This window comes from Danio rerio, chromosome 6, assembly GCF_049306965.1.
Source record: "Danio rerio strain Tuebingen ecotype United States chromosome 6, GRCz12tu, whole genome shotgun sequence".
NCBI classification, from domain to species: Eukaryota; Metazoa; Chordata; class Actinopteri; order Cypriniformes; family Danionidae; genus Danio; species Danio rerio.
In genome coordinates, this window is record NC_133181.1 from 10,069,987 (window position 1) to 10,090,561 (window position 20,575).

The 20,575-nt window shown below is 36.1% G+C and overlaps 2 protein-coding genes across 5 annotated transcripts; both read left to right on the forward strand.

Moving 5' to 3' along the window:
- The first annotated feature begins 148 nt into the window (after positions 1-148).
- On the forward strand, positions 149-10,726 carry rgn (regucalcin). 3 transcript variants are annotated; one of them, NM_205746.1, is given in 8 exon segments: positions 173-270; positions 2,805-2,970; positions 3,598-3,777; positions 5,465-5,671; positions 6,282-6,413; positions 8,386-8,540; positions 8,621-8,753; positions 8,796-9,177. In NM_205746.1, coding segments are annotated over 6 exon segments (888 nt in total). In that variant the 5' UTR covers positions 173-270; positions 2,805-2,807; the 3' UTR covers positions 8,672-8,753; positions 8,796-9,177.
- A 1,030-nt stretch (positions 10,727-11,756) lies between these two features.
- Positions 11,757-20,562, forward strand: LOC100151335 (PI-PLC X domain-containing protein 1). 2 transcript variants are annotated; one of them, XM_021474054.3, is made up of 7 exons: positions 11,757-12,009; positions 12,162-12,288; positions 15,224-15,354; positions 15,448-15,570; positions 16,885-17,046; positions 17,171-17,342; positions 18,881-20,562. In XM_021474054.3, exons 2-7 carry the CDS (start codon positions 12,201-12,203, stop codon positions 19,111-19,113), a joined length of 909 nt encoding a protein of 302 aa, XP_021329729.2. In that variant the 5' UTR covers positions 11,757-12,009; positions 12,162-12,200; the 3' UTR covers positions 19,114-20,562. The 2 variants fall into 2 exon arrangements, with proteins under 2 accessions (XP_021329729.2, XP_073809766.1); XM_073953665.1 differs by having other exon boundaries at positions 11,828-12,009; positions 15,448-16,004; positions 16,426-17,046; positions 18,881-20,548.
- The last annotated feature ends 13 nt before the right edge of the window (positions 20,563-20,575 follow it).

Below are 20,575 nucleotides of genomic sequence, written 5' to 3' on the forward strand. Positions count from 1 at the left end.
TGTGTTTATGTGACAATTTTTTTTCAAACAATCACGCTTTCCTGTCATGCTCGGGTATTGTGAGACTGGGGTCAAACTCCTCTCAGTTGTACTTTTATCCTCATTTCTTTGGGTGTATTTATATTGGTGACCACCAAGGGCGCTCTTTTGCATTCTTGCTTGCATTATCCTCCACACACACACCACGGTTGCAGAGAGGAACTTTGCAAAGTTTTTAACTTTTTGCACGGATATCGACCAGAGAGGAAAATAGGATAAACATTTAAAAAGGTAAAACCACACAAACTCTTGATTTGTAGGCAGCACGACGCCCAGCACAGAAATATCCATGACTGACTGACTCTTTATCACGTGATTGTTGTAGTTCAGTGCTTCCAGAGGACTGAGCACAAAATATGCTGATTTTTCTTGTTTTGGTTGTTTCCTTTAACGTTAGTTGATGTAACTTCGTTTATCAGAAATTAATCCTATGCGTTATTCCAGGCTTCTGCGTTTCAGTATAATTTTAATGACAGACTATGACACATTTGTGTTGTCGATTTTGACACGAGCATGTTACGCAATTATATAAAATGATTGAACAATAATATGTAACAGACATGCTGCTTGCAATTGTGTTTGTAGTTTCATTTGACGTTTGAATTGAGTCATAAAGTATTAACAATTATTGTCGTTAATTAACAAAGACTATAGAATAACCTTTAAAGTGACTTTAACTTATTTATTTACTATTTACAATTAGCTCATGACTGAATGGTGGAGTACTGTATTGGTGTTTTTATCCATACCAAATCTTCTAAAATTAAACTGTTACTAATAAAATATAATTTTGCAAAGGAAAGTAATTGTATTGTACTATCAGTCATACGTAAGCAAGTTTTGTTTAACCGATGGCGAGAGTTTGAGGCGTGACTGTGTGTGTCGTTGACCAATAGCAAGCTGCATGGCACAGTTTTTAGGGAAACCGGTTTGACATCAAGCTGTCAGTTCTTTAAATTGATGACATCCATTCAAAAGAGATACATATTATATTGATGATGATGCTACATTTTAAAATGTAATGTGACGTCACGTGTGATCATTTCAAAGTTTCTGCAATTAAGATCAGGCAAGAATGCAGTAAAGTATTTCATTATTCAATTTGGTGCATGATTAAGAAAATTTTAAAAAGTTCCTAAAAGCAAAGAAGATCAATGTAACCCGGGATTTGGCCAGCCCAGTCAACAGGAATGAACATTATTGAGCATGCCTGGGCTAAGCTGGAGGAGGCATTGAAGATGAATCCAAAGAATCTTGATGAACTCTGGGAGTCCTGCGAGAACACTTTCTTTGCCATTCCAGATGACTTTATTGATTAGTTATTTGAGTCATTGCAGAGATGCATGGATGCAGTCCTCCAAGCTCATGGGAGTCAGACACAACGTTAATTTTCTTTCCACTGCAGCTTGACTATATATTCTATATACTGTACATTATTTCTGTTAGGTGACAAGACTTTTGTGTAAGTAAAGTCAGACTTAAAAATCAAGGCATGATCATATTTTATTTTGGTAAAATAAGCATAATCTAGAGGCCTTTGCCTTTCATATAAGCATTTTCTGATACTAAATCCTCTACTTGAAGTCAAGTTATTATTTGTTGTTCCTAAAACTTAGATAGATAAATAGATTTTTGTTATTTAATATAATAATTGTATCACAGTGTTTTACCATTATAGTGAAATAATAATAAAAATAATTTTATTTCTCCTTGAAATCTGAAAGTGTGAGGATAGGTATGTACCTAGAATTAATTTTGTGCTTAAATCCAACCCAGATATACTATATCAAAAACTATATACTGCGTGGAAATTAAGTATTGAACACTTCAGTTTTTTTGGGGGGGGATAATATCTCTAACGGAGCTGTTAATCTGCAATTGAACCAGATTTTGGTTAAAAACTCAAACAATACAAACATAAAAGTAAAACAAAACAAACAAATTCAGAAAATTGTGCTACGTGTAATAGCAATCAAATGACACAAGGAGAAAGTATTGAACTACTGAAATGTATTTAAAACTTAATATAAAAGGCTTTTTGGTGATGGCAGCTTAAAGACGCCTCTCATATGGAGAAAGAAGTCACATGAATTGCTCAGGTGTGAGTTTTTTAACAGACTTCAACAGAGTGTGAAAATCTTGATGGTTCTGTGGGTGTCTTCTATCAAATCTGATCTTTATTTTGTCATTTACTAATGGATTTAAGTCAGGTGATCGGCTGGGCCATTCTACAGCTTGATTTCCTTTCTCTGAACGCATTAGAGAGTTTCCTTGGCTGTGTTTTGGATCATTGTCTTGATAAAATGTCCACCCTGGTTTCATCTTCATCATCCTTCTAATGTAGATGTTGGACTCAAGCAGCTAATATAAATTTACCCTGACGGAGGGCAGACGGTTGCTGAAGAACTAAGAGATTTCAGCTGCTGTCTGGGCTTTCACTGCTTTTCCAAAGCTTCCTTCATGTATTCAATACTTTTTCCCTGCATCATTTCAATTTATTACGCATAACTTAATTTGTAAACTAAATAAATTTGTTTTATCTGCATATATGGATTTCTTTGGTTGTTACTAACATCTGGGGAAAATTTCAAGTCAATAACACCTTTAGAAATATGTTTTCTGGGAAAATGGTGACAGGTTCAATACTTTCAATACTTCACTTCTTTTTCTGTACCATGATGATTTGTACTTCTTTCTTTTTTTTTGTCTAAGTTTATTTCAGCACATCATCATACCCTTACATGAACTATACTTGTGTGCTTTAGGTCATGTCATCAATAAAAGTCGAGTGTGTTATCAAAGAAAAGAATGAAGTCGGTGAGAGTCCAGTCTGGGAGGAGAAGGACTCCTCTTTGCTGTACGTTGATATCACAGGTCAAAAGGTCAGCCGATGGAGCTCCCTGACCAAACAAATAGAGAGTATGAACACAGGTAAGCCAGGAAACATGTTTAGTGGGAGCATCCTTTTGTATTTTAGAAAAAAGTGAATGAAGTGGTTAGCACAGGAGTTACAATATCAAATCACAATACATTTGATGCACATTTTTGCATATTCTTTGCAATGACATACTCCAGTTTTTCCAATGCTTGCGACAATGCATTGTCTTAATTTTGAGTCTTTGCATACTGTGTATTTCCTTTGCAATTCCTATCCATTGGGCTCTTGTTGGATGATCAACCTGAAACCATTTCGTGTTATGCCATTTCTCCCACTTGTTGAATCTATGCCACGAAGGATTAAGGCAGTTCTGAAGGCAAAACGGGGTCAAACCCGGTACTAGTTAGGTGTACCTAATAAAGTGGCCGGTGAGTGTAATTCTTCAGTTATCTTTTTTTTTTTTTTTTTTTCAATCGCTATTTTGTACGAAAAAGTCTTTCATTTTTTTTTATATTTTGCAATGTGGCAATGATTAGCCATTGGGGTTCCACACTGTCTCCAACAAGAGCCCAGACTTTCTTTTCCCTTTCAATAAAAGTATCTTAATAAAAACAGTTTAAAAAAAACAGTCAATAATAAACAGTGCTGCTGATGAATTCAAGTATCTTCTTTTTAAACAGAGAAACTGGTCGGCTGTGTGGTTCCACGGCAGGCTGGGGGTTACGTCATCGCGGAGGGAACTCGATTCGCATTTGTTGACTGGGTAAAGCGGTCGATTACAGCTGTTGCCGAAGTTAATGAGAAACCAAACACCCGCTTCAACGATGGAAAAGTAGATCCAGCTGGCAGGTTTTTTGCAGGTACTGCGGGAGAAAATCATGTTACCATGAGCATATTGTCACTGCATATGCATTTTTATATTGTCTGCTGATCATCAAATAGTTTCTAACAGACACTAAAAGGACAGTGCATCTAAAAATGAACATTTATTTAGTGTTTAGATTCATAAGAACTTATTCTATCATTAGAACATCATTATATCCATAGTTACCACTGGATTTGTTTTGTTTTGCCTGCTTGTGCTATTTTTTCGACTCTCATTACATTTTCTAAATCTCAAACTAAAATCTGTATGAAAACAAAAGTTACAATGTTTATTTGCTAGTGGACATTTTTTGTTGAACAATTTATTTATGCAAATTAATCCACTAAAAAAAAGGTTTCGGTAATCAAATCAAACCCAATCAGAGTCTGACCATTTGCATTGGTGGTTATTATTTTTTGACGGCTTCAGCCACAATATTCTTAACCACGCCCCTCTTACCATTAGTTTGCTACTAGGGAGTGAAGCACAAAAAGAAAGCTCCTCCCCTTCTCAATATTTAGTTTTAGTTGGAAGTACATCAACATACTGGAATAGTAGTCTCAGAAACTTTTGGTTCAAGTGAATTAGATTAAACCATTAGCATTACGGAAAAAATATAAATCTAATTTTGATAATTTTCTTATTTAAAGCTTAACTCTTTTCATTCACCCCTATATTAATATAAAAATTTGTAATTATATATGAATATGACAGGATCACTGTGTTATGAACAGTGAGGACCAAGCAACATCTCCAGGGCCTTTGAGAACCAGATCAAAAAAGTGCAATGTGCACTTCGGTCTATAGTATGGAAGTTTTTTTCCTAACAAAATTAAAATGAAAATTCAAATGCTTAAAAGATCAAATGATAAATCAAATGCTCAAACCGACATCGCAAACGATGAATCAAATCCTCAAACCGACTCCGCAAAAAGTGAATCAAATGCTCAAACTATTAATCAAATCCTCAAACTGACATTGCAAATGATGAATCAAATCCACAAGCTGACTTTGCAAATGGTGAATCAAATGCTTAAACGACTCTGCAAATGGTGAATCACATCCTCAAACGATTCCGCAAATGATGAATCAAATCCTCAAACTGACATCACAATTGGTGAATCAAATCTTTAAATCGACTCCGCAAATGGTGAATCAAATCCTCAAACTGACATCGCAAATGATAAATCAAATGCAAATGAGGTGTCAATCAACTAGCCTAGGCGGAGCTTTAAGGCGGAAGAGTTTGTTGACAATTTTTACACAAAAAAAAACAAAAAGCTGCAGCTATTTTATTTTTGTTAAAACAGCTTGGCTAAATTGCTGACAAAATTTGTTTTTATTTCTATATTTGTTTAACTTTTTTTAAAATGGCTTACAGCAAATGCTGAGTGTTTATTAATAAATAATATTTTGATAGAAAAAAAATTATGGTGTAGTATCGATTTTGTATCGGTATTGTGATATTTAATTTAGGTATCGTATCGAAGTCAAAATGTTGATATTGTGCAACACTACAGTTGAATGCATTAAAAAATGGTAAAACTGAACTGTTTAACTGTAGGTGATTTGTAAAATGAGCTTAATTCACAAAAGAATGTGGAGTGTTTCTTTACCATAGTAAATATTCCAATTGAATTATTCCAGTGTGGACACTCCCACTTCTGCTTTACTTCATGCAGGTACCATGTCTATGGACATGAAGCCCGATGTGGTGGATGCAGCCCTGTACAACCTTCAACCTGACCACTCTGTTGTCCGCCATTTTGACCAAGTGCACCTCTCCAATGGTTTGGACTGGTCTCTGGATCATCGTGTCTTCTACTACATCGACAGTCTGGTGTTCATGGTGGAGGCCTTCGACTATGACATCCAAACTGGAGGATTGTGTGAGTGTTTTGCATTTGACTCTGGTCCTAAAGGGGGCCTATTATGCAAAAATCACTTTTATAAGTATTTTAGACACAGTTGTGTGGGAACAGTGTGTGAATATAGCCAGACTCTAATGATAAAAAAATAATTCATTCTATTTTTTATAATCACACTTCATGAAAACAGTCAGCAGAAACACTTTGATTGACAGTCTCCCTTTGTACGTGTCATCAGAGGGGAAAGCCCCGCCCATTAGTGATAATCTCTCTCTCATTAGAATAAACAGCCCTGAGTGAGAAGCAGCCATCCACCATTTGAGTTTTTATTTGCCAAAGATAATGTTAATGACTGTGACATTTTAAATGTCGAGTTTTAGCATGTGTTTGTAGCTCCACCCTCTTTTTAAAATAAGGTTGGGATCACAATCTCATTTAAATTTAAAGCAACAGTTACCAAAACAGCACAATTTGGTTTCAAGGCTAAAAGTGGTAGTTTCAAAGAGTTGTAAAACATTTGTTGTGCTGTATTTTGAGCTGAAACTTCACATAAACTCTCTAGGGACATAAGAGACTAATTTTAGATCTTGTAAAAAAGGGGCATAACAGGTCCCCTTTGTTTGTTTTTAAGCTAACCGCAGGACGGTTTACAAGATGGAGAAGGATGAAGGCATACCAGACGGTATGTGCATAGACACAGAAGGCAAGCTGTGGGTCGCCTGCTTCAATGGAGGAAGAGTGTTGCGGATCGACCCTCAAACAGGTGAGTGAGTTTGTAAGTGTTTTTATATATGAAAATTAATAACACAATGTAGTGCAGATAAAGCAATTCAATTTGACCACAAAACCAATCATAGGTGTCAATTTTATACAATTAGAACTTATACCTGAATATACGCTACCTGACAATTAACGATTATTGTCGTCGATCCCAGTTGTAAGAGCAACAAATAATAGCTTGACTTCTAAATGATTATTTGGAAAAGGAAAAATTTTCTGATGAATCATGTGTTGAACTGCATCCCAATCATCACAAATACTGCAGAAGACCTACTGGAACCAGCATGAACCCAAGATTCTCACAGAAATCAGACAAGTTTGGTGATGGAAAATCATGGTTTGGGGTTACATTCAGTATGGGGGCGTGTGGGAGATCTGAAGAGCCTGAGGTATCAATATATTTGTGCTGCCCTTTACATTACACACCACAAAAAAGGGCAAATTATTCAGCAGGATAGCGCTCCTTCTCATACTTCAGCCTCCACATTAAAGTTCCTGAAAGTAAAGAAGATCAAAGTACTCCAGGATTGGCCAGCCCAATCATCAGATATAAACATTATTGAGTTTGTCTGGGGTAAGATGGAGGAGGCGGCATTGAAGATGAATCCAAAGTATCTTGATGAACTCTGGGAGTCCTGCAAGAATGCTTTCTTTGCCATTCCAGATGACTTTATTAATAAGTTATTTGAGTCATTGCAGAGGTGTATGGATGCAGTCCTCCAAGCTCATGGGAGTCAGACACAATATTAATTCTTTTTCCACTGCACCATGACTATATGTTTAACTGTACATTACTTATGTTAAGTGACAAGTGTCTAAGCAAAGTCAGACCTTACTGTACTAATTAAATCATTAAAAAAATCAAGGCATGATCATATTTTATTTTGGTAAGCAGCGTGTTCTAGAGGCCTTTGCCTTTCATATAAGCCACTTCTGATACCAAATGATCAACTAGAAGTCATTTGTTGTTCCTGAAACTGAACAGGTAGTGCATAAGCTTTTCATTGGTGTATGTTTTGTTCAGATTGGACACTATTTGGCCGAGATACTTTTGTTTTAACATCTGGAATCTGAAAGTTGAAAAAATCTAAATATTGAGAAAATCACCTTTTAAATTTGTCTAAATCTAGAGCTTAGCAATGCATATTATTAATCGAATATTGAGTTTTAATATATCTACAGTAGATATAATGATTTTAGGTATAAAAGAAAAACATTGATAATCGTGACCCATACAGAGTATTTTTAGCAGTTTCCAAAAACATACTCATCTAACATTGTTTGATCGTAGAGTTTAATACATTTTTCATTTTTACAGTTGTATAGATAATTATAAGTGGTTTAGCGAATCACAAAACTTGTGCTTCAAATCACATTACACATCACAAAAAAGGAGGATGCATACATACTTTTTACTTAAGTATGCTTATGTCTTTAACATATATGATCTATAGAACATATATATTGAGCAAAAATAAATTCAACACATAAATTGTTTGAAAAAATGCTAAATATTCTATTATTAATAATAATTACCATATTAATAAACACAATCATTCCTTGTTGTTCTTTATCTTTGATATAATGTTTAGTCAAATTAATACAATATAAGAAAGTCAAGAGTTCAATAAAATGTTATGATTTCTTTTCAAAGTAAAAAATAAAGAAAAAAAAAACAATCCAAATTGGTGAATGATTTCCGCTTTTTCTATTTTTTTTAATTAAAAATAACAATCAACATCCCACATACAATTTTTCTGATTTACTAACAAATCAACTGAAACAGCTCAACTAAAAGACTGATCTTGAGATCTAAGAGTTTGTATCAATTCATTAAAATAAAGAAAAGACCAGAAGTTTCCAATTAAGTCTGTTAGCAGAATGGAAAGATGGAAATGTCAGGATGAATGCATGTCACATTGCACCCCTAGTAATTAATGAACTTCCTCTTTCAGGCAAGCGTCTGCAAACAGTGAAGCTTCCAGCAGAGAGAATCACTTCATGCTGTTTTGGAGGGAAAGACTACAGTGATCTGTACATCACCTCAGCATATATAGGCATGGATGCAGAAGCACTGGCTAAACAACCTGAGGCTGGTTGCACATTTAAGGTAGATCATTTATTTCATATCTTAAAGCAGAATCACCTATCATGCATAATGAAGCATTATATGCTGTTTTCTTATTCCAGGTGACTGGTTTAGGGGTTAAAGGAATCCCACCATACTCATACACTGGATAAAAAACCAGGGGGAAGTGATGAATTGTGATCGTTTTGCAGTTTTTTGGTTCTAAATCAATGTTCTAATATATATATATATATATATATATATATATATATATATATATATATATATATATTTTTTTTTTTTTTTTTTTAATTCATAACTCTGATAATTCAGATAAGTTTTAGACATTAGTTTGTCTAGATGACTAAAAATCAGAAATGTAATTTTATGTGAAAGCATTCTCTGCATTTTTAATTATGTTTACATTAACTGCACTCAGAGTGATCTGTGAATTTTTAGACATTTTTAAAATAATTGCTAGTGATGACAGGCAATTTTACTACACTTGGCATATGTAATGTATGTTAAACATACAATGTAATTGCAAAAAATGATTGAAATATTAAACGTTTGCAAAACAAAATATTTAAAGAAAAGAAAGAGGATTGTTTAGGGTGAAACAGTGATTGTGGTTTGCTTAATGTTGACTTTGAGAACACTAAGTAAACCTGGTGCAAAGATTGAATGCATTCATTTATTTTGTTTGTTGTCTTTCAACACAAGCTGAAAAATAGGAAAAAGTCACTCATCCAGCAAAAAAAACTGACAAACTGCACACTTTTATACTAAATACAGTACAAGACAAACAATAGAGAAAGATGCAAAAAAACAAAAAAAGTTGAATACCTTTGATAATATGCATTCCTTTACAGTTTAATGTTAGAAAATGATCCTTGCATCATTCATTCAATCATTTTCCTTCGACTTAGTTTCTATTTCAGAGGTTGTCTCAGTGGAATGATCCGCCAACTTATCCAGCATATGTTTTACACACCGGATGCCCTACCAGCTGCAACCCAGTGCTGGGAAACATCCATACACGTTTATCCACACACATGTACTACGGCCAATTTATCTTATTTAATTCACCTACAGCGCATGTCTTTGGACTTGTGGGGGAAACTGGAGCACCCGGCGGAAACCACCGGAAACACGGGGAGAACATGCAAACTCCACACGGAAATGCCAACTGACCCAGCCGGGGCTTGAGCCAGTGACCTTCTTGCTGTGAGGCGACAGTGCTAACCACTAAGCCACCGTGCCACCATCATAATCACTTTGTTGTTAATTCATACTGTACATAAAGGGTCCTTTTGCATATTATTTTACATTTTTTAAAGAAGAGTTTGTTTGCCCATGCTGCAAACTGGCAACGGTTGCTACATTTAAAAAAAAACTGTGCTAAAGGAAGTGCATTAGCTGAGTTGGCGAGATTTACAAAAACTGTTTGTCAAGGGTGAAGCAGTTTAGATTGGATAAAAAAGCCAAATAAGGGGTTTTACAAGAGAGTTAAAAATAGAAATAGTCTTTTGATTTGTTTACCAAGGCAGTATTTATATGTAAAAAAACATTCATTTTAATGTTGAAAACAGTTGCACTGCTTATTGCCTATGGAAACCATAGACTCAGGATGAGGATTTTAAAAAAACATTTATTTAGAATGACTTGTTTTTGCAATTTTTTTGGGTAAAAATAACAGTAACAGGGTTGTGCTTATTCTCTTAATGAGTTCTGGGTGTGTTTTGAGCATAATGTGTATTAAACCAATTAGAGTCTCATCTCTCATGCCCTTTAAGAGTCAGTTGCGCTGTGCAATGGCGCATTTGCTATCTACATGGCAGACTTTTTAAGTGGAAAAACTAAACGCTTAACAGACCATCTGCAGCACGAGGATGAAGAATGAGCCTCCTCCATTCGGCCTCTTTACTTTATCGTTACTTTTACTCTTTACTCCTTTACTTTTGAGGAGTAAGTAAACAGTGGAAACTCACTCCACTGAAGACATCCATTAGCCTGCATATTTAATTTTGTTTGTTAAGCGCAAAGAGTTGTTTCAAAACTATTTCCAAATTCAGTTCTAATTTCCAGCAAATGAATGAATGAACAATAATAACGAAGTGTTGTCAAAGACTGATTACATCCAAACACACGTCCTATTCTTATGACCCATGTGGTGATGCATAGGTCTGCAAAACCCGACAGGTGGACCAACCTAAACGTGCTTTTTTTTAAACAATTATAAATATGCATATGATAATAATAGTGCTAATAATAATAACAATCTACACATGCAAATTGTCATCAATAAACTGAAAAAGGCCCCCATGAGGTGAAGGTATGGAGGCAGTGGTTTCTATATTTATGTAGAAAATAGTAATTGTTGTAATATTTTAATCTTTTAATTTTTTTTTTTTCACTTTTAAAGATATTTGTGTATTGCTGTACATTCTGTGTGTATAAAGCAATGTGTGTGTGTGTGTGTTTTGGACCTGCATAGGCACATAACTAACGCTGTGCTAGACTTTAGAGCAGCTTTTAGTTGGTCAATGGCGCAGTCTATTTAAATTCCTCAACATAGCAATGCGCCTTAACACACCTCCTTTTTAGACTAGAACACCCATGAGTCCACAAAGTGGTGCAAATGGATTTGCTATTTAAACAACGTGGCACCAAACACGTCTTTCGCCTTATTGTGCCTGGTGTATGATAGGGTCCTATGTTTTATGCTGAATTTCGAAAAATCGATTAGTTGACTTTGCTTTTAAAATGAGGAAACCTACTGCTTTAAAAGCGGTTTGTTGTCTTCTAAAAAGTGAGTAAACGCATAACGCATTTCATCAAAATTGTTCAATTAACCATGTGCATAATTTTTAAAACTAACTTCTGAGTTTAAAAAAGTGAGTAAACTCTTTGTAAGAAAAGTCAACTTGTCACTTTAAGGCTACAATTTCATTAGCTAATTGCTTTTTGCAGTGACAGAGCACATTTAGAACTTCCGGGCCACAGCTGTATCTCTTCAAGCAAAGATCTTTATTCAAACAGACTTTTACGGTTCAGTCGTTTATAGAAATTTAGTTCTTTTTTTTTTTTTTTTTTTTTTAGATTGTTGGCTGTATACCATGGAGCATTGCTCATTACATTTTTTGTATTAAGTTTGGAATGTCAGGAATTACAGTGAGGCAGCTTCCAGCAATAGAGACAATGGAGCAGATTAGATCACTTACCCCATCCAAAAAACACACCCCCATCCATGGCCCCATTCAGTGTTGGCGTGGTCTAAATGTGCTGTGTCTCTAAAAGTAGAGGAACTGAAAGAAAACTACAGAGTTACTCATTGAATATGAAGCACTTTGTAATGACCTGACGAGAGGGCGTTGCCTAAACATTTAAAATTGACGCAAACTAAAGTGACTGTTACACATAAAAAGGACACAAACGTTTGCATTCAGTCAATAAGCAGACGCTTTTCTCCAAAGCGACTTACAATTGAGGAGCAATTCAACAAGAACAGGTATGATCATATTTATCCTAAAGCTCTGCTTTGATAGCTTTAAACCACAAATGTTCAGTTGAAAAATTCATAGTCAAGTTTAAAACTTGTATTTTTATCTTCAAGCATTTCTATAAGCAGCTTATGATTGATCAGATGCTTTTTTTCCTAAGCTACAAGGAGGATCATTAAACATCTGAAAGAACAGAAGAATGGCTGAAGCGGAAGGTCTTGCTGACTGGATGTCCAAATTGAATGAGACATTCACAACAGTCCCCTTGAGCCATATTGCAATTCCAGGTATGCAGTAGTAACTATAGCTAAAGCAATAGTACAGAACTGGCAGATTTTAAAGTCAGAATGAAATTTAAAATGTACTCTTATTATTTTTATTTTTTTAAAGAGGCGGGGCTATCAGGGCGTGTCTCATTTTTGCCCTGCTTTTTTTGTCCATTTATCAATATTTTCATTTTGTTGTTGTTTTCAAACGACCCAATCGGTTCCCAAAAGACAAAATCAAGCATTGATTTGACACAAAATGGGAAGAAAATTACTATTTTAATTTCCATTTCATGGCAACTTTAATAACAATAGATTAATTCACTGCCATTTATACAGTGCATCCGGAAAGTATTCATAGCGCTTCACTTTTTCCACTTTTTTTTTATTACGGTCTTCTTCCTCAAAATTCTACACGCAAAATCCCATAATGACAATGTGAAAAAAAGATTTTTTGAAATTGTTGCAAATTTATTAAAAATAAAAAACCTGAAAAATCACATTTACAGCCTTTGCTCAATACTTTGTTGATGCACCTTTGGCAGCAATTACAGCCTCAAGTCTTTTGAATATGATGCCACAAGCTTGGCACACTTGAGTTTCTGCCCATTCCTCTTTGCTGCACCACTCATCAGATTGGATGGAAAGCGACGGTGTACAGCCATTTTCAGATCTCTCCAGAGATGTTCAACAGGATTTAGGTCTGGGCTCTGGCTGAGCCAGTCAAGGACATTCACCGAGTTGCTGTGAAGCTACTCCATTGATATTTTGGCGATGTGCTTTGGGTCATTGTCTTGCTGGAAGATGAACCATCGCCCCAGTCTGAGGTCAAGAGCACTCTGAAGCAGGTTTTTATTCAGAATGTCTCTGTACATTGCTGCATTTATCTTTCCCTCTATCCTGACTAGTCTTCAGTTCCTGCTGCAGAAAAACATCCCCACAGCATGATGCTGCCACCACCATACTTTACTGTAGTGATGGTATTAGCCTAGTTATGAGCGGTGCCTGGTTGTCTCCAAACGTAACGCCTGGCATTCACTCCAAAGAGTTCAATTTTAGTCTCATCAGACCAGAGAATTTTGTTTCTTATGGTCTGAGAGTCCTTCAGATGCCTTTTTGGCAAATTCCAGGCGCGGAGTGGCTTCCGTCTGGCCATTCTCCCATACAGGCCTGATTGGTGAATTGCTGCACAGATGTTTGTCCTTCTGTAAGGTTCTCATCTCTCCACAGAAGATTGATGGAGTTCAGACAGAGTGACTATCCGGTTATTGATCACCTCCCTGACTAAAGCCCTTTTCCCCCATCACTCAGCTTAGATAGCCGGCCAGCTCTAGTAAGGGTCCTGATGCTTCCAAACATCTTCCCCTCACGGATGATGGAGGCCACTGTGCTTATTTGAACTTTCAGAGCAGCAGAAATGTTTCTGTAACCTTCCCCAGCTGTGTGCCTCGAGACAATCCTGTCTCTGCGGTCTACAGACAGTTCCTTTGTCTTCATGCTTGGTTTGTGCTTTGACATGCACTGTCAACCCTGGGACCTTATATAGACAGGTGTATGCCTTTACAAATCATGTCCAATCAACTGATTTAACCACTGGTGAACTCCAAATAAGCTGCTGAAACATCTCAAGAATGATCAGTGGAAACAGAATGTACCTGAGCTCCATTTAGAGCTCCATTTAGAACAGGATACTCTAATACTTATGCACATGTGATTTTTCAGGGGTTTTATTTTTACTAAATTTGCAGCTATTTCAAAAAAATTTTTTTTCACATTGTCATTATGGGGTATTGTGTGTAGAATGTTGAGGAAATAAATTAATTTATCTTGGAATAAAACTAGCATAAAAAATGTGGAAAAAGTGAAACGCTATGAATACTTTCTAGATGCACTGTACATTTGGCTGACATTTGTATATAAACCAACATTTATAGTAAGATTAACAAACTGTTACACACATATTAAAGCTTTACATCTTCTATAGAAAAAATAAATGTATACATTATAGTTTAGATTCTCTGCCCGAGCCCAGACTTACTTCCTGCAACTATCTTCGGGCCGAGCCGTGATCAAGCATTTGTGCAATTTTTTTTCGGTCATTACTTAATTAGCCTAATTGGGTAGAAAGCTTTGCAATTAGAAATATGATATGAATGTTTTAGCAAAGTTGGCCTACGCAACACGTGTGGGTCTACAAGGTGCACATTTCACAACGCTCTCCTGCAACAGTGTCTCCTCCACTGCCACACATTTACACCGCACACGCAAGCAGAGTTGAAGCTGCATGTAGAGCAGAAACAGTGCATAAAAATCAGTGGATCTTATCAATGCATATATTGGGTAAAATTAATCATTGTTACTGTCATTTATGTGGTTTGGCATGAGCAGCGGAAAAAATCAATCCAGCACTGAAATTATTGTGGCAATGCTGCTTTAGCTTTGCTCACGATCTGCACTGACGCACTGCTTCTGTGTGCGGTATGAAAGATCTAATATTTATCAGTTAACATGGATGTTGAAAAAAAAAAAAAACACGCTCTACTCACGCGTGCGGTGTGAAGGAGGCATAAAAACGAGGAGTTCCACAATGAACAGACACATGAAGCAGGCTTGCCATGGCAGAAAAAAGGATGATATCCATTCTGAATAAACAAACAATGCCGTTTACATGCTTTGTCTATCTTACATCATTCATTAAGATAATATAAACTAATTTGTGTAGTTCAAACTCAGAATTTTAGTTCAGAATGTCTGTCATAACAGCTCACGTATTAAAAAATAGTCAGGTTTAAATCAGGCTCATAATTACAGTTAATGTGTCGAACCAGGCCAGACTTGTAAACAAGACGCACGGGTTCGGGTAGGGTCAGGTTTCATTGTATGGACCTAATCTAAGCTCTACACTCTGTGACTCTAGAAATTAGACAAAAATTGATACAAAACACATTTCTTTTAGGTAGCCACGATGCTATGGCCTACAGCTTAGACATGGACTCTCCAGTCCTGGAACCTGACAGTCTCAAACCTATGGACAACATGTTCAGTGCATTCTTAAGGCCCATTGTCAAGAAATGGGGCACCGCTCAGGTAAAATATCTATCAAAATACAATAATTGCACAGTCAATGATGATGAATCCATGATCCAGTCTTTGTGTTTATGTTTTCAATTAATCATCCAGGATAAAACCATCTCTGAGCAGCTTGATGCTGGTACGCGCTATTTTGATCTGCGGGTTGCTGGAAAGCCTGAATCCAGCGATTTCTTCTTCTATCATGGATTGTACACAACGATGACTGTGAAGGTTGTTGACCTGATTCAGTTTTTTGTTATTTAAATGAATTGAATTCAACAGGCTTACAAAAGGCTGCATTAATCATATATTAAAGTTATAGTTCACCCAAAAATATTTATTCTGTCATCGTTTACTCACTCTTTGCTTGTTTCTTTCTTGAACACGAGAAGATATTATGAAGACCCCTATAGTCAGGGGAGCTAGGGGCTAGGAGGGTTGGGAGAAAGCTAGGACGATTTTAAATGGTCACGAAACACCGAAACACTTTTTTGAGATGTTGACAGTCATATATGTGTCCCACGCTGCTAAAACACTATTAGGACACATATTTCACAAAGTGAAGTTTATGTATAAACTAATTTTGAGAGGAAAAAAAGGTGTTTACAGCCTGGTACAAAGAACGATTTTGGTTCATACAGCTAATATTACTCTTCATGACAACTGTGAGGGGGGTGATTTTTTTTTTTATAACTCATCAGTTTCCTTTCTATTAGGTTTTATTAAGTTTGCATAATTAAGGGCGTGGCCACTTGATTGACAGTTAGATCTTGCTGGTCGCCGTCACGTCACCTCAGCTGACTCCGGCAGATTAGCCACTGAACTCGGCATATTCATCGTATTTCTATTTTGTTATATGTGGCTTTACACAGTTGCCTTTTGGGATTATTTCCTACAATTACCAGATGATACGGCATGCTCTGTGCACTTAATTATGCTCACAAACCATTCACGTGGCCTCCGTTTCCCATGTGAGTAAAGTTATATACTTGTAAACCATCTCTATTGATGCATTTGTTTTATTTAATATCATTTATAATGTTCTTTAGAGCTGTTATGCACTCTAGAATCTGACAGATTGATTAGCTGTAGGCTCTAGATCAGTCATCTGAAGTGTTATCATACAGTGTTATACTGGATTTCCTTGTATTTACTAACACACAGATTATATTTTAGGTGTTTGGAAGTCAAAATATATCGTATTTCAAATTCGCTAAAATGTAGACAGTGTTCTCTAGTGGATTTGTCATCTGAAACATGCACTGAAATGTACCTGGAGAAACGTATTTGATGTTTTGCAAAAAATGCAGGCTGAGGCAGATATTTCCAATGAGCCTGGGTTATGCAGTTATTTGTAATTGTATATATTGTAAAAATGTATCATTATTCAAGAATTAATTCAATCAAAAATGACATTTTCTTGGAAAAAAACATCAGTCAATAGATATTTGCATATATACAAATATACAATATTTTAACTTTAATAGCATTTATTTCTGAATTCTGCAATAAAATGCGAAACTTATTGACTTTAAATCTCCACAGGAGGCAATGACAGAACTGAAGACATGGTTAGGACAGCACTCTAAGGAGGTCGTCATCCTTGCTTTCTCACATTTCAAGGAAATGTCAGCCGATCAACACACAGACCTGACCAACTTCCTCAAAGAGCACTTCAAAACCAAACTCTGTCCTAAGGCTAAAATGGTACGTACTGTACTGTAATCGTCTATGATAACTTCACATCCTTCACTGCTTAGCTTTTTGTAGAAGTCCTTCAGTCGATGTTTTAACCATTAAAACATTTTTCAACTTTTCCCTTTTTATAAAGCCTTCAATGAAGGACTGCTGGGAAAGTAGCTATCAGGTTATCCTCTCTTATGATGACAGAAATATTGAGGATCCTGTTTTGTGGCCTCGAATCGGGTACTGGTGGGCTGATAATTCAGACCCCAATGAGGTCATTTCATTCCTCGATAACAAGAAACAGACAGGCAGACCAGGTGAGTTTGAATGGCTTAAACAATTCACTTTCACCTAAAAGCCTATTTCAGGGGTGTTCAATCTTGCTCCTGGAGGACTAAAGTCATATTATAACAACACATGACGTGACAAGATTCCAGTGACAGGAAATTTGTCTGCACCAGATGTGACATGACATTTAATCACCAGAGCCATTCCAACACTATCTAACGGGCATTCGTCACTATTTGATTTTGTGGCAAATTTATATGAATTTGTACGATCCAATTCATACAATTTAGTAGGATTCGCTTATCCCACAATGATGAGTGGGTTTAGGAGTGGGGTTTGGTGCCATGCCTTCTTTTAAAATCTTACAAAATGATCATGAATTCATCACTAAACTGACAAAACGTAAAACTGTTATGTTTCCTCGTGAGATCAGGCTGGCCATTCAGAAGTGCCAAATAGTGGACTGCAATTCCAACAAAAAAGATATATAATCTAATTAAGTAAGGGATAAAGTACATGCAGCCAGTTGTTATTGTGGAATAAATCCAGATAAGAAAATTAAACTTACTTACAGTAATGCCTCCTTTCCACTGAGTGGTTCGGTACGGGTCACCTTTATCAGTGTTATGTCTCTGCTGCCCAATGTTACCAATTTAGGCCTTGTTTGGGTTTATAAACGATACAAAACATATACAGTCAGTACAAACCTCTCATTTTTATTCTTCACCAGCACATGCAACGATAGCATCTTGTTAAAGGCTAATTCCATCATTCCGAATTCATAATAGTCCAGAAGGTAATGATAATAATTAAACATGGCAGTTTGTTCATGTTTTAGGTTGCTGAAAGAATCATTTGCTCCTTTGTTTTTTCAGGTTTCTCCTTTGTTTTTTCACGATTGCCTCTCGCATTTGTCCTTTTTTGAAAGGATGTGAGAATTCCACATTAATATCATGAGCTCGAGTTCGTTATTTCATATATAGAAGCGTGGCGAGCTCAGCAAATAGAGCTCTCTAGAGAAAGTGAAACTGATCTCGCTTTTAGATGGCCTCGTCAACAAAACCAGGGCACACAGCAGATTCTGCTCTTCATCTTGGCTTTGTGGCTGTTCATCAACACGACGACAGGGTTTGTTTGCACTCTGGTCGACCATGGTTCATTATTATATGTACTGTACTGTATATATTATTACGGTGTAATGTCTGGGCTGTGTATGTAAAAAAATGGTGCCTTCTTTGTTATGCTGGTGACGTTTCTCTGTAAACCAATAGCATTTAGCTGCATGTCTAGCTCCACTTTTTGGTACCCTTTTGTTGTGCTAGGTACCCTTTGGAAAGGGTACCCAAAAGTGGTACAGTACAGTTCGCTTTTTGGTACTGTTTGACAGCGGAAATGACCATAAAAGCGTACCGTATCAAACCACTCAGTAGAAACAAAACACAAGAATACATTTAAATTGATATATTAATGATTATGGCTCATATGATAATTTAAAGTGTTTAAATTGAGTCAATATTTAAGTTAAATATGTTAACTTAGGCTTTACTTACGTCTGTTTGGTCCACAGAGGGATTGTTTGTTGCTGGTCTCAACCTGACTTTTGATGCGAATGACATGCTCCAGTACCTCACAACATCATTAAAGGAGAAGACCATGACGGCTTACCCTCTGTTGCTGGAATGGGTGAAGGAGCAACACCCAGGCTCGGGCACACAAAGCATCAACATCATCGCTGGAGATTTTGTTGGCGTAAACAGCTTTGCTCACGATGTCATTCAGCTCAACAATGCCAAAAACTAGTTCTTGAAGATCTAGTGCAGGGGTCACCAATCTCGGTCCTGGAGGGCTGGTGTCCCTGCAGGGTTTAGCTCCAACTTGCCTCAACACACCTGCCTGGATGATTCAAGTATACCTAGTAAGACCTTGATTAGCTTGTTCAGGTGTGTTTGATTAGGGTTGGAGCTAAAATCCAGTTTGGTGACCACTGATCTAGTGGTAGATACTGTTACATTTCGTGAATGAAAGAAAGAATATATATTGTAGTCTGTTAAATGGGGGTGTAATAAAGTGCTGCAGAGATGACATGTTTTGTTGGCCAAAATATGGAAATGTCAGCATTTTTGTTTTGATGTCAGTGTATTTTTTGAATGCTTTTTGGGGCAAGGCCTGAGATAAGGTCTCTAATGACAAGTGCAAGATATAGTCGTGCTTTATTAATAAAATAAATAAAAAAATACCATCAGCAAACCTTCATCTTATGATTTTTTTAAAACTTCTACTTGTCTTGATTGTGCTTGCTGACAAGTTGCTAAATGGGACCACAGTGGCTAGTGCTTTAAATTTAATCTAAACTGGAAAACTCCCTTGTCCACTTTTACAGTCTTGGAATCAACATGTACTGTACAGTTCAAGCTCAAAAATTGAAAGATTTGAGATAAACACTAAGAGTTTAGTGGCGAGGTTGGACTCTGATTGTGGTGTAGTTTGTTTATTACAGTCTTTGTTTAGCTTTTTACTTCTGACTGCCAGTTTATAAAAGTTTTGTTCAGAAAATCTTATTGAATCAAATGTAAAAACCAAAATCAATATCATAAATTTATTTTCCATATAGGGTGTATTGTTTTCAGTAATCCAAACGCTAAATGGAAAATGTTGGTATTGGTAGAGGCATCTGTGGTCATTTAGTGTTGGCTTTTATAGTTTTACAGCTGACCCAATAAAATTTAAATTTCCTGATGGTTTTCTAACTTACCTACTGTAATGGCAAAGAAAACTTAACAGAGTGTACTTTTAATTTCTCATTTTCTTTCCCAAAAAATATTATCTCAATTCTGGGTGAGTATACATTACCTCCTACACAAAAAAACACTTTTTTTTTGTTGATGGTGAATGTATTACATATAAAGGTGATCTTTGAATGAACTTTCATTTTACAGTCATTAAAAAAATTAATTATACTTCATAAAAAATAAACAAAACTACATTTGAGGTGGAACAAACGTGCACCAGTTTGTTTTGGCTGTTTGGCTAAAAACAAACAAATTTTCAGATGATTCCTAACACTGTTGTCATTGATACTAAAGAAACAGAAAATGTCACAAGAGCGACATGAACATGGAAATTCTCTATGTTCTCGAACATCCACAACAAAACAAACACTGAATAAACATCCAACAATGTGTCTGACATGAAAACAATGCTCATTTTTCAGCTTTAGCGTCATTTTACAATCATTAAAAAATACAATTGAAATAATAATAAA

Bases quoted from the DNA above. Each gene is read 5' to 3' on its own strand.
- LOC100151335 (XM_021474054.3), top strand. From the start codon at position 12,201: ATGGCTGAAGCGGAAGGTCTTGCTGACTGGATGTCCAAATTGAATGAG. The intron at 12,289-15,223 runs GTATGCAGTAGT...CATTTCTTTTAG, and splicing joins GAGCCATATTGCAATTCCAG to GTAGCCACGATGCTATGGCC. The intron at 17,047-17,170 runs GTACGTACTGTA...CTTTTTATAAAG, and splicing joins TCTGTCCTAAGGCTAAAATG to CCTTCAATGAAGGACTGCTG.
- rgn (XM_073952776.1), top strand. From the start codon at position 2,808: ATGTCATCAATAAAAGTCGAGTGTGTTATCAAAGAAAAGAATGAAGTC. The intron at 5,672-6,281 runs GTGAGTGTTTTG...TTTGTTTTTAAG, and splicing joins CATCCAAACTGGAGGATTGT to CTAACCGCAGGACGGTTTAC. The intron at 8,541-9,593 runs GTAGATCATTTA...ATTCACCTACAG, and splicing joins AGGCTGGTTGCACATTTAAG to CGCATGTCTTTGGACTTGTG.